At 42.9% G+C, this 13,205-nt stretch overlaps 1 protein-coding gene across 2 annotated transcripts in view; it reads left to right on the top strand.

Annotated features, from left to right (window-relative positions):
* The first annotated feature begins 1,772 nt into the window (after positions 1–1,772).
* Positions 1,773–13,205, top strand: part of CASTOR1 (cytosolic arginine sensor for mTORC1 subunit 1) — a 163,761-nt gene continuing 152,328 nt past the window's right edge. The window contains exon 1 of one of the 2 annotated variants that reach the window (XM_085633254.1): positions 1,773–2,113. In XM_085633254.1, coding sequence (XP_085489380.1) covers positions 2,001–2,113 — 113 coding nt within the window. In that variant the 5' untranslated portion in view covers positions 1,773–2,000. The remainder of the gene's footprint in view (positions 2,114–13,205) is intronic. The other variant, XM_085633255.1, reaches the window with a different exon arrangement.

Below are 13,205 nucleotides of genomic sequence, written 5' to 3' on the forward strand. Positions count from 1 at the left end.
TGCGGGTCAAAATGGGCATTGAGTGCCCTCACTGCTGTGTCGTAATCTATGGGGGCCCCGTGTTCGGTAGGTGCTTGAAAAGCTTGTGTATCTCATCCCCTGCGAAGTGTAGCAGCAACGACCTCTTGACGGCGCCATCTGTTTCTCTGGCTGCGGTGAAGTAATTGTCCAGCCGGCCAACCCACACGTTCCACCTTGGTGATGCAGTGGCGGGATCAATTAGTTCGCTGAACGGTGGTAGCGCGCTCAGCTGGGAATGCACCGGCGTTGCTGAAGCTGCCGCTGCTGCTTGCAGTGGGGCCGCTGCTGCCCCTGCTTGGTCTGTCATGGCTGTGCTTCGTGGCACCCTTTTCTGGCTTGACTGTGCCTGCTACTGCCTGTGATTTTGTTGTTACGTATCTCCTTATCTGTCCCCTTTCTTTTTTCTCTTTTCCACAATTCCCTGGTCTTCCTGCAGCACCTCACTCTCCCACCTATTGTTTCTTTGGTATGTTGGATGTTGCCATGCTTGGTGCTCACTGGTGTCCTCCCCTGTGGGCTGTGGTGGGCTTTCCTGTGGCCCTTTTGCCAGTGTTTGTTGGTATGGCAGTGTTCCCTTTTACCAGTGCTTGATGGCACTCCGGTGACTCTCTTTTTATTTTCTTTTGCCAATGCTTGTTTTCTTTTGTTGTATTTGTGTCTTTTGGGCGTGTCCTTTGCCAGTACTCGACAGACGAGCATCGCTGGGGGTTTCCGTGCGCAGCCGCTGCCTCGGACGCGCCTTCCGCTCCAGGCAGGCGAAGGTCTCTTCCGCGCATGCGTGCCCCTCCACGAGGAGCGCAGGCCTCAACACGCGTCCAGACACCGCGTGGGGCCTAGGAGAAGCACGAGCTGGAGCGTCGCTGACAGGTTCATTGCCGCAGTGCAGGGAGCGATGGCAGAGCACACCTTGAACCGCCCGCGGGTGACACCTCGCAGGCCGATCCGCCAACAGTGCGGACATCACGTGGCAGGAACCACCGGGCAGTCAGAGCAGGAATCTCGATCAGCAGAGATGATCCGCAGCAGAGGTGAGGGGTTTCGAATGCCTACACCCTCGTCGCCAGTGTTGGGCCCTGGAACAGGGGGGGTTACATGTACATATAATAATGAATAAATCGGGACGTCGTAATGATGGACACAGACACTCGAGTCACTGGTATGGACCAGAAGTCCCGAGCGACCCCGGTCCCTTTATTTAAAGCCTTCTGGCCACGCCTGGCCAGAAGGTGATACAATGTAGGCATGAGGTTCCGGGTTGGGGTCTCTACTCAATCGGGGCAGCCAACAACTAGACCGCTACAATACATATAATACAATATTGTGTTTTTTTTATCACCAGACGAGCGGCAGTGACATAGCTGCATTTTGAGGGAAAATCGTGGACGTGAGGTTAGCCACCCCCTCTGCTGAAGACGTTAGTTCCTTCTACATCTGTTACACTATAAATTACAAGCTATATTGTAGCAGAGCAAAAGTCCCGAACCATCCTAATCACAGGGTGGCTGTAGGCCGGTGCCTTCGTTGGCTACAGCATGTTGGAACTTGGAAGGTCCCGCTTTGATATCACAGTCTAGACATTTCGGCCGCTCGTCATTCGTGACACCATCCATCTAATGAATATTGAGCAGAGGCACGTCCATCTGAACCCTGCCTCTCGCTGATGCAACCTCGGTGAAGACAACGCCCTCTTAGACCTAGCCACTCAGATCACAGAACGAGCGTAGCCACGTCCAATGATGCTCATCGTCTCTGGCCCCGCCCCTGTGGGTGGTTCCTGCGTCACGCTGCTGGCTCCGCGGAGTGTCGGAAAGGCCTCCCTGGGTTCGTGGGGGCTCCAGATCCGTATCCTGGAGGATCTGGGGCTTTTGCTGCTGGAGCACGAGGCAGGCGCACTGCCTTCTAGAGCGGACGGGTGGCGGCGGTGAAGTACGCCCGGGGTAGGGTGAAGGCAGCACGCGAAGCGGTGCTGGAGTGTCAGAATGGAGTTGCAGCTGATGGAGCACCGGGTGCGGGTGTTGAGCCTCCAGAAGTCTGGCCTCTGGCGGTGCACTCACTCACTGATCAAACTGCTCCTTCTGCCCCAGCGCACCAGGTATTGAGGGTCTTGGTGGAGGCAAGCAGTGGGGTAAAGTTTGGTGGGACGTGGGCGATGGGAGGGTTGGGAGAAACTGTGGCTTTTGTGGAGTCCTGCATCTCGGGGAAAAAGGAGGTCCTGGGATTAGTTGGTGAGGATTTTGAGATGGGGTGAATGGGAGGCTGAGGGGTGAGGTAAGGTGGGGAGGGATAGCAAATTGGGGGGAGGGGGTTTACGGGGTTTGGGGAGGGGGCAGGCGTTGGAGTGCCCAGGGGTTGAGGATGCTGGGGATGGCTTGGGACTTGTAGTGTGGGAACAAGGATCGAGGGCTCTCGGGATTCATTGATGGGGTGAGGTGGCGGGTAGGAGTCTAGGGAGGGAAAACTGGGGTGTGGGTGACTAGGGTTTAGGGAAAGAAAATTGGGGATTGACACGTGGGGTTTGAGGGAAGTACACGGAGTGGAGTATTCTAGTATGGGAAGAGGGGGTGATGGGGAGACGGAGGCATGCTGGAAGAAAATACGAGATGAGGGAAGATATCGGGGTGTGGATGCTAGTATGACACCGGTATACTATCATATTACGAACTCGCAGGCTGCGCTGTGAACGATCTGCAAAGGCACCCCTTAACTCTCGCCCATTGATCAGCACTATATTGCTTCTTAGCTCAGATCACGCAGTGTAAATACCTTAACATACACACATACATACATGCATAAAAATAATCAAAGGGGAGTTTGAAAAAACATGAAGTAATGGAAATTTTGGGGAGGGTTTAAAGAAAATTGAGAGCTGATGGTAAAAAGCCATGAGCAGGGGTATTTAATTATTGATATAGCGCAAATCATACCCTTAAAAAGGTAGCTAACATACTTCCATTGCCGGGAAGGGATCATTTTATTTTGGTGTCCCATACATTTGGGGTCATAGTGTGGAAGCAGAAAGTGGAGGCATGAAGTCACGAGCACAGGAATTTGACACTCCGCATATACGTTTATTTTTTAAAATCTCTGTCCCAAAGAAGTGGGTAACCAGGACAAATGTGACAGGAAATCAGTTTTGTCTTACTTCATTTGTCACAAACAAGCTGCATTTTTTTTTAAATATCCCAGATGGTTAAGGCATCTGCTGCAGAGATTTTTGTACAGCATTAGCCAGCAATTTCCGGGTTGTAACAATGGTAACATAACTGGTGATTACTGCACTCAGTGGAGAGATCAGTATGCAGCCTGGTCACGGATTTGACTTGTCAGAAAATAACTTAGGGGGTTAATGTGCCTGCTTCAAAGCATAATATTTAGCATGCACGTCAGATTTATATTTGATGTAGATAGATCAGTGGGTTGCTGCTTTTGTTGAAGAGATCATTGTATTACTCTCAGGTCATAAGTTACAGTCCTTGTAATACGCTATAGTGAGTCTTGAACTGGCATCAGGGAGCTGCATGTCAACAGGAGGCCTTTGGTTTACAACCATATTTTTTTCCATCCATCTTCCATTAGTCTATGGTTGCTAAAATAGCTCCTTAGGGTTGTAATAGAGACTTACTAGTGCGGACCACTCCAGCCACTGTATGCAGACCCCCACACACCTATTAAATCCTTACTTGTGCTCTTCCCTTTTATTGCCTACCAGTATGGCTTCTATGCGAGTCCCACGCCCTGTAACCCTTATTGTCTTGTGTAACATTTCCTCTATATTGCCTACACACTTGTATGATTCATGGGCCATGTATAATGTCTGTGTGATGTAAGTGCTCTGACATCCTACACTGGAATGAGTAGCTCTATAAAAATGCAATAAACTGAAATAAATTAGTGCTTTATAAATGGTTATTAGGACAAACACCTCCCCCTAGACAGATACAGCTGACATTATTACAGTGTATGCATTTCCCTTACATATATTGGGGGAAAAAGTCATAGTTTCTCTTAAGCTCTTGTAAAGCAAAGCTTAGTGTCTTTGTTTCCCACAATGGCATCAAGAGTTAATCTCCCGTTGGCTCCCAGCCAGGAGGAGACTAGACCAAAAAGGTTAATGATGAAACTTCCTAACAGTCATTTGCATTGTGCTCAGTTGGAAGTGAACATAAGAAACCTCTCTCCTCCCATTAGGTGGATGATCTAATCACAAAGTTCGGCATGGCAGAATGTGCCCGTGTGTAGGACAAAGTCAGCATTTTTCACTGTGGCTGGCACAGAGCAATAATAGCTTCCAGATTCGGATTCCAGCTGGATCAACCTCATTCCCTGCACATCCAAGGGAAAATATGAGCATGAACTTCAATACAAGGCACGCAAAGATAAACACGGCAATGTTTTGATCAACATTACAAAAGAATGTGAAAAGGAAGAGGTATAATTAGGGATGAAAAAAATGTTTATTAAGTCGATTTGTTATGAGAGATGAGCCTGAGCAGACTGAGATGGGCTTGTTAAAAGGACGGCGGAGGACATTCCAAATTGCAGGGGCATTGCCAGAGAATTAGCAAATTCGAGTCATTGTCTTTCTATAGCGAGGTTTCGATACGAAGGGGAGATTTGCTGCGCACTGTGCTTTTTTAACCACAGATACTTTTTTAACTTTATTTTTTATAGCTTTTGTACTAAATATCTGGGAAGTATTTTATTATTTGATGCTTGAACATAGAGTTCAGTAATGCTGACCGGCCTGTAAATCAACTCCACACTAATCAGTGTCTGTCAAGGTGAGCATATATGGGGAAGTGTATGTTGACTATTCCAACTCTACATCTACTTACCTTGCTGATGCAGTGGTTGTCAATCTAAGTGCAGGTTGATACTAAAAGTGTAGTGCTATGGACCTCTGCCATCTAGGAGTGCTCATGTAGGGGACTTCATAAATGATGTGGTCTGTTTTGTAGGTTTCTTGATTCAGCCATTTTAGGGGGCTGAACAGGGGTGATGTGCTAAACTATTTTTGTATTTCAGAATAGTCTGGGATCAGAATAATGAGTAGCATTGAGAGGCGCTAGTCATGTTTTAGAGAGTGCAGTGATCATAGCATTTCCATATTCAGTTACTGATATGACTATTGATTGGACGGTGAGGTTACAGGCTGTTTGGGGATTGGTTAAGTTTAGGGTCTGGAGAAAATACCAACTTAATTAGAGTGTGGTGGTACTTTTGGGTCTGATTTGCCACCAGAAATGACTGCATCCACATACCTAAAGTGTAGCTGTGTCGCTTGTTGTATACCATCACAATTTAAAGATATTCTGCAACGACTGGTGGAAATGTTATCTAACAATGCCATCGCCATAAAGCTTCCACCGCAAAGAAAAACAGCTGGAACATGTCAATGTCACTTCACAGTGGTTGAAGGGAAAACTGTTATGGTTGGGTAGGAAAAATGGCTATTCGATTGGCATATTGCTAGGAATAGGTAAGCACTTGTTGCTTTGCGGAGTGAAAAGTGTATCACTCCGTTTGCATAACAGAAGGTACAGTCTTTCTTGTGACTGCTAAATGCCTCTCTTTATATTAGTTAACAGTATCTTATGTCCATGCTCGCTGTTCATGTCTCTCTTCCCATGCTCATTATTTTAGTGGGAGGAAGAGAGGACTCTTTTCCAAGCCTTCTTGCGGCCTTGATTGAGGGACTTCTTTTTAATGTGCAAATGCTGCTGGCAGTGCAGGCCTTTCAGTTCAACGTTCTGCACACCCCAGTCAATCAGTGTGACATTTACTGTGCCATTACAAGCACTGCCTCCCAGTAGTCGGACCTTCACCACATACAGGGTCCTGCAATATTGCATGTGCTACACATGCGCTGCACATAAACAGATTGTCAACACACGGAGCTGGGGTTCATATGAAAGTGAAGCGTTACACAAGAGGGTGGTCCTTGGATCGTGCTGTCGTTTGACACTGAAATGTGAGCTGGTCATACTAGGCATTGTACAAACCCAGTATGCTGCCACCACTGCTTTATGAGACTTACTTAGGGCATGGCTGGTAGTCCTTCGTCAAGTACGCGGGCCCGCTGGGGCACCCCTCCTGGTAATGGAATACGTTCTGGATGTCACTTTACCATAGAGAGACCTAGGAATCTGTGCACATGCTAAATTAGCATGATTGCAGTGGCAAACAAAAAGTCAGGATACCGGTTTCATATGCAGTTGGGTACTCGCTGCCAGGGGTACGTGCCCGTTTTCCATGCAGGGCACATTACCATCCCAATAGCTGCGATCTCACTAATAGGGGCCAAACCACCATTGTCCCCCTTTTAATTTTTTGCTCACTGGTTAGGCCTTTCCTCTGTTTAGTGCATATAATATCAGCAGCATAAAGTGCGGTATAAATACTTTTAATTTCATAAAATTTTCCAAAATGATACAGAAGTCCAGAAAATAGGGAGTTACAACGTTTTATCAACTACACTACCCCTACGTGTTCTTCTGGGTTTGGAGATACACGTGCCGTTATAGAGTTAAGCACAGCTTTGACCTCTTTGTTTTTGTAATCAATCCATGTTCTACTAATTGCGAAGAAGTAGACAAGAATAAGTGCTCATGCCTAGAAAAACTCCCTATGGTAGTCAGATTTTATCAGGTCGAGCTATTTTTAGGACATACCGGTCCCTTCTGGCAGTGAACTGTGAGCTGGAAAGGAACAGGTGTTCTGTTTATTCAGAAAGTGAATGAGCATTAAAGATGCCTTTTTAAATCTTGTTTTTGTCTTGACACATTTGCTGTCTGTTCTAGGGCAGAGGTCAAATGTCAGTTTGTCTTTTTACTATTTGCTGCTTATCTTGGAAAATTGTGTTTATTTTTCTTTTTGCTACTACAGTTAGAGGATTTTGTCAAGTGACCTGTCTGACAATCATGGTGAAACAAAAGGCTGTAGGATGTCAGTATTTTTTTCTAACACACAAAATGTAAATAGCTGGCAAATTAATAGTACAATCATTTCAAAATAAATCTGGGATTACAAAAGCACTTTTTTGTTTGTATTTCAGAAGTGTGATAAAAAGATTTAAGTAGGGGCAAAACAAATCCGAACACTTTTGGTGAAGTGCAAATGACAAATATTTGCAGAAACTTGATTCAGAAATATGACAAATGTTTGCAGAAACTTGATTCACAAACCTGGTTTACACACTGCATAGTTTTATTAGTAAAACCGCAAATGACTGTGTGCTACCACTTCATGCTTTGGTTATGTATTTATTTAAAGTGATGTTTTTTAAACATGATTTTAGAAACATTCCTCCCCCCGCCCTGATAACAATGCTGTTAAGGAACTAAAAGGCAAGTGTATCCTATATGTAGCTAGCTAGATTTGTATTATATATGGAGCAAAAGTGAAATCAAAGAAAATAGTTTTTTGTACAGCAGGCATATTTGATGGTGCTCTCATATGTGATAATGAAGAAAATGGCAGCTCAGTGAATAAAAATATTTGCCCAGGAGCACATAATTTGAAACCAGTTTATAGGTCAAGAGCATTATAGTTAGGTCTAGTAGATTATTTAAGTCACTAGACCTCTAGGTCTGGTAAACTTTGTTAGATTTTTCAAGGCTTGGTACTGAAATCAAAAGTAGTCGTTATGCTAATTGTTTTAATATATATGGAATGAGTATTTAGTATTCAGGTCTTTAGGTAGTCTGTGGTCAAATTTTTGGAGTATTATGGATGTGTAATGTTTACTCTGAGTGACTGCGCTAGTGTGCCATACTTTGTGAAATGAGGACTGCAATCAAACCCTGGTAATCCTGGGAATACATTTACATACAAAGAGGAAAGAAGCTACTGTGTAAGATTACCATGTAATTTACAGGTAGAAAACAAAAGTACTTACAGCGAATGGTGTTGTTGCAGCGTTTTGCTCAGATAATTTTTCCATATTACACATTAGACTCCGATTTCTAGGCATATTTCCTAACTTTATATTAGTCCAATCCAAATCTCTCAAACTCAGATACCAACTACCATTGCCTTTTTTGTAGGTCCTCCGATGGATCTTGCGTTGAGCTGTAAGGGACTAGAATACTCGGGGAATCAACAATTATCCTATGAGGATCTGGAATAGATAGACTCAGATCATATATTCTAGCTTAACACTTACACCAGCCATGAATATATATTCCTTGAGACAAAGACAATCACCAAATGAATGAGACAGAATCGGTAGAGATAATCTTGCAAAAACATTAATCTAATGCCTCAAGAATAGCGGTAAGAGCAGAAATACATTTCACGATCAGATTTAATAACGGATTGTTAATGCCAAGTAAAGCACACAGCACAATACCATCTTCCTCATCCAAGAGTGGTTTAACCTATTTAGCATGAAGTTACAAGTTCAGTAGATGCTCATACAAACCAAATCAATGTCGTAGTTAGAGTTTCTGTCCTCAGGTAATTCAGTTTGTGTCCACCTTGCAGCACGGAGTAAGGCAACCTTTCAGCCGAAAAATTATTTCCCTGCACACCTTTGCTAGCCGCAGTAGCACAGGATGGAGTCACAGTTCGTTTAGGGTCCAGTTTGTTAGTCTATTCCACCCAGAACGAGTGGAAATGAGCAAGAAAAAGAGAAAATGAAAACAAAGGAAACCTGCATGGATAAAAGGACAAACCAACAGCATGCTAGTCAAGGAATGCAAGAAAATCAGAATAGCCAGCCTGTGAATCATCCTTAATTTAGGCATTTATACTCCAATATTTTCTAGGTTTACATCCCTTCACATATCAATTCCAGCAGCCCATGGGATTTTCATTGGTCGTTTGCGATGGGCTTTTATTGGATGATAGGTAAAATATACAAATCTGGAAGAATTAGGTAAAACCTTTCTCACATTTTTTCTTAAGTTCATTATATTCCATTTGGTTAGTGCCTTGTAACCTCCTCGGAAGTAGGCGGTTCTTTTACTCATCCGTTGTCAGTCAGTTTCCAGGCGCATTTCTCTGGGACGTAACAAGATTTGTTGCAAATTCTATCAATTGTGCTTTAAGTAAGAAGTGAGCCCATTGATTGACTAGAACACAAGTGGAAACTTTACAGAATTTTTTCATAGGGTTTGGGTGACAGCTTTCACGTGATTTAAAGTTAGCTAATTAAAGAAGACTGTCTGAGGCCTAAATGGGAGAACAGCTGAATCACGACAATATTAATATTATTAAACATCACACACTTATGAATGCTTTAGCTTTTCAAGTTAATTCAAATGCATTTGTTCATGTAATACAAGTCAGTATTAAGCACTACTAAGAACATTTTCTTCTTTTCATGTGGTATATCAGTATTATTTTTTTATATTGCCATGTGAGTTTATTTCAGTAGGCTACCTTTCAAAACATATATTCATTATACACGGTACAAAAACCTTCTAAGAATCTGTCAGTTCTTGGTTATATGTATTCTCTACACTTCATTAATGTCCATACGCATGTTTAATTTCAGTTAAATGGGATAAATTATTTTAATACACGGTAAAATATTGTCACTGTAAAAAGTTTCTAGCTGACATTTTTGTTTTCATCTTTTCTCATAAACACGCAAATGCATTTTAATGAAATTATCGGTTTTCAACATTTTTCATCGGCATATAATCATTTTTCAACATTCTGCATGCTTTCACGATGCAGTATATGAATCATGACTTTGCAGATATTTCTCTCAATAGGTCAACATATCTTTTTTTTGTCTCGTTCATTTAATAAATGTTGTTAATCAATTTCTTAGGTAGAAATTGATCAAAATAGATGCAAGATAACATCCACGCGCCATCAATTCCCCATTTGATGGCGAATCAAGCCATCACACAATTTATCTTATCACCATCTGATGTTTATCTGATGTCACTTTAAAATGCAGTTGTCTTCATTTATTTCAATCTAGATTGATCATAGTATCCACATCGTCTATCCTCTAGTTCAATTTCGGCTTTATTTGCTCTTCTTTCCCCTGTTTACTTTATCAACTTTGTTCGCTTGCAATAATGACAAATCAATATTATTAACCCAATAGCAATTGTTAGTAAAGGTGTCATTATTCTTTCCACTAAGCTTCCTTCCCAATGTTGCAAACCACTTTCCTACTTATGAGGATCCCTTCCCAATTGATTGCCATGCACCATCCGCTTTTAGTTCAGTTAATTATTTTCCTAAGTTAATAATTTTGCTGATATATCTCCGCAAATCTTGACTTTTATCAGGGATACATGTCCCTGATAAAAGCCAAGATTTGCACTGTTGAACCTTTAACATGAGACAGACTCGTTCCTCTTTTGCAAGAAGTACATCTAAAGCAAGTCAATTTTGCAAAATCATAGATCGGACAGCAACCATTTCAGTATCTATACCCAGAAATACCCTAGCAGTATCAGTTGATAGTCGATCAACTACAGTTAAAAGTTTCCAGATTTTGTGTGAATTTAGAATAACCCCCACTGAGGGTATTATGGCACCAAAAATATCCCCTATTTTTTCAGCAGCCCTTATTCCCCGTCTTAAGCGAGTGTATCTTATTTCATTGGTTCCACTGTTTTGTCCCACATGAGAATTTTTGGGGGAACAATACCCATGTAGCAGCATCCACACCATTGCTTTGGTAACCTATAATAGGCATTTTTCACACAAAATATTATACTCCTGGAAAAACAGGATCCGCTCCTGCTAAATATTTACCCCACCCTCCTACAAGTTGGAACGTATGATCACATTTAATGGAACCAACAAATTTATTATTGTGGCCTGTTTTACATCTCAATATGCATAGTTTTCCTCTATGTTGCCAATCTAGAGCCATGGCAGCATGTGTTTCCCCTTTTTCCGCTCCCTGTGTGCCCATGGTGGTATCTTCATTTGCGACTCGGATGTCTTCTTTATTTCCCCATGCTGATCTTCTACCTAATTAATAAAATCTTTCTCTATACTATGTAAAACACAAGTGAAATTGTGTCAATGTGCATATACTGTATCTGTAGTAAATGTAGGTTGAAGGAATTCTCCCATTATCTCAGCATTTCGTTCGTCTGGCACAACACTAGAATTTTTCTTGACAGGAATCTCAGAAAAGATCAAATTGTAATTCGAATAATAATATTAAAACTGCCCTTTGCAATAGAATAAACTGTTCAGTGCACTTCAAGAAATACATATGTTAATGGAAGATGGTGATAGCTTACACCCTCCAATACTGAAGAAGGGAATTGTATACACACATAACAATCTCTCGCATTCATAGTGTCAACATATTTATACAACAATTTAGTAAACACATTTAGGGCCCAATTACGATGTTGCGCGGACTTCAGTTTCCGTACTGGGACCGACCGACCTCCTGTTGGTGGTCCCCACCGACCAATTAGGATGCAACCGAACACTGTTCGGTCGCACTCCTATTCCTTACAATGGGAGAATGTATTCCGACCGGAATGTATGCTCTCATTGTAAAACGAAGAGGTGCAGTTCATCCCTGCACCCCGTGGCAGTCACCTTCCGACAGCCTTTCTGTGTTGGAAAGGCCGGCACAGAAAGGGTGTCGGAATCCGACATAGTAATTCCTTGGGCGGAAAGAGCCGCCCTTGGGATTACTGAAATAATTTCGACTGGTGGACGGACTCTCTGAGCCAGCCGGAAGCCAGTCGGAATGACAGGGTGGATTCCTTTCCGCCTGACACCATCATAATGGGTTGGTCGGAAAGGAATCTGACCGCCTGATTACGATGCGTTAGGAATGGCTTTAACCGACGGTCGGACCCGTTTCCTAATTCATCGCAATCAGCCCCTTAGTGAGAAATCATTAGTAGACTGGTCATGATGCAGAACAGTTTCAGTTAGTTCATTAGTCACAACCACATCATTCTTTTCTTCTATCTGTTTAGTATTTGGAGTTACGTTAATATTGGGTTCCACATAGACATGGTGAGGTAAGTTTAATATTATCAGAAACACAAATATTATAACAAATACATCCAAAAAGCAAGCACATATGTGTTTTCACCTTAGTGAAGACTGGTTGGATATTCCAACTCCTGGCTAAAGGAACTCCTAAAAAAAAAAAAAAGTTATTGAATGCTTTGCAACGTGAGGTTTGCAGAAATGTCTATCGGTGCCATTGAACAATTTTTTCTTGTTCTTGTCTTTGCTGTGCTTTTGTTCACAGTTTTGGCATATCGCAGTGTACTCTGTCTTAAAGATGATTTCTCAGCCTTTCTCTTTTTGCTTTTTCACAAGAGTTCGTTCAAGGTGGTTTTTTTGAGTTGCAGTCCTGGAAGCAGAAAGCGTAATATGCTCTTTCCCAGTCGTTTGCAGCTGCTAGATAGGTCCACTCTGGAGCAGCGTACTTCTGACTTGGTACTCTCGGTCTTTTTATTCTCCCCACTGTAGGTTCATTTTCTGTGTCACTTTGCTCAGACTGGCTCGAGACTTCTATCACCGTTGGAGGTATTCTACCTTCAGTTAGAATATGCCTCAGTCTTTCAGTTCTTCTGGGCCATTGGTCTCCTCTTTGCACTCACTTTTTGCTTGCACTGTTCACATTATCTGAGTCAATACTTCGTCTAGTTAGATCCGCTTCAGTTTGACCTTCGTTACCAACTGGGACCAACTGTCTTTGACTGTCATCTGAACCAGTGTCTCGAGACCCAGTAGCTGGTGCCCCCGTACTCTGTGACTGACCTGAGCTGGACGTCTATCTGCTACCACCGGCTCATTCACTACAGATCCTTCATTTTCAAAGGGACATGGAACTTGGCGAGTGTGGACAGCATGCACCCAATTAGGCAGACCACCACATTTAACAGCAGTTGTGGTTACAAGGATCACTTGATATGGCCAATGCCAACGAGGCTCCAATTATGAATTTTGCACGTGCTTCTTTACTAGCACCCAGACACCCAGGCACAAGTCATGCCACTGTTCCTCTTGTGCTGAGGTTGCAGCTTCCCCAACCTAGTGAGACACAGAACGCACCTCATCAGCCAATCCTTTACATTACTCGAGTACCAAATCATCAGTTATATTCAAGAGATGATTTGCTGGGAACGCAGGCTGTCTCATAGCCCTCCCCATTATTATCTCATGCAAGGACAGTTCAGGTCTTCTGTCTGGGATGCTTCTCAAACTCATCAACATCAAGGGTA

Source organism: Triturus cristatus, chromosome 11 (genome assembly GCF_964204655.1).
Source record: "Triturus cristatus chromosome 11, aTriCri1.1, whole genome shotgun sequence".
Taxonomy (NCBI): Eukaryota; Metazoa; Chordata; class Amphibia; order Caudata; family Salamandridae; genus Triturus; species Triturus cristatus.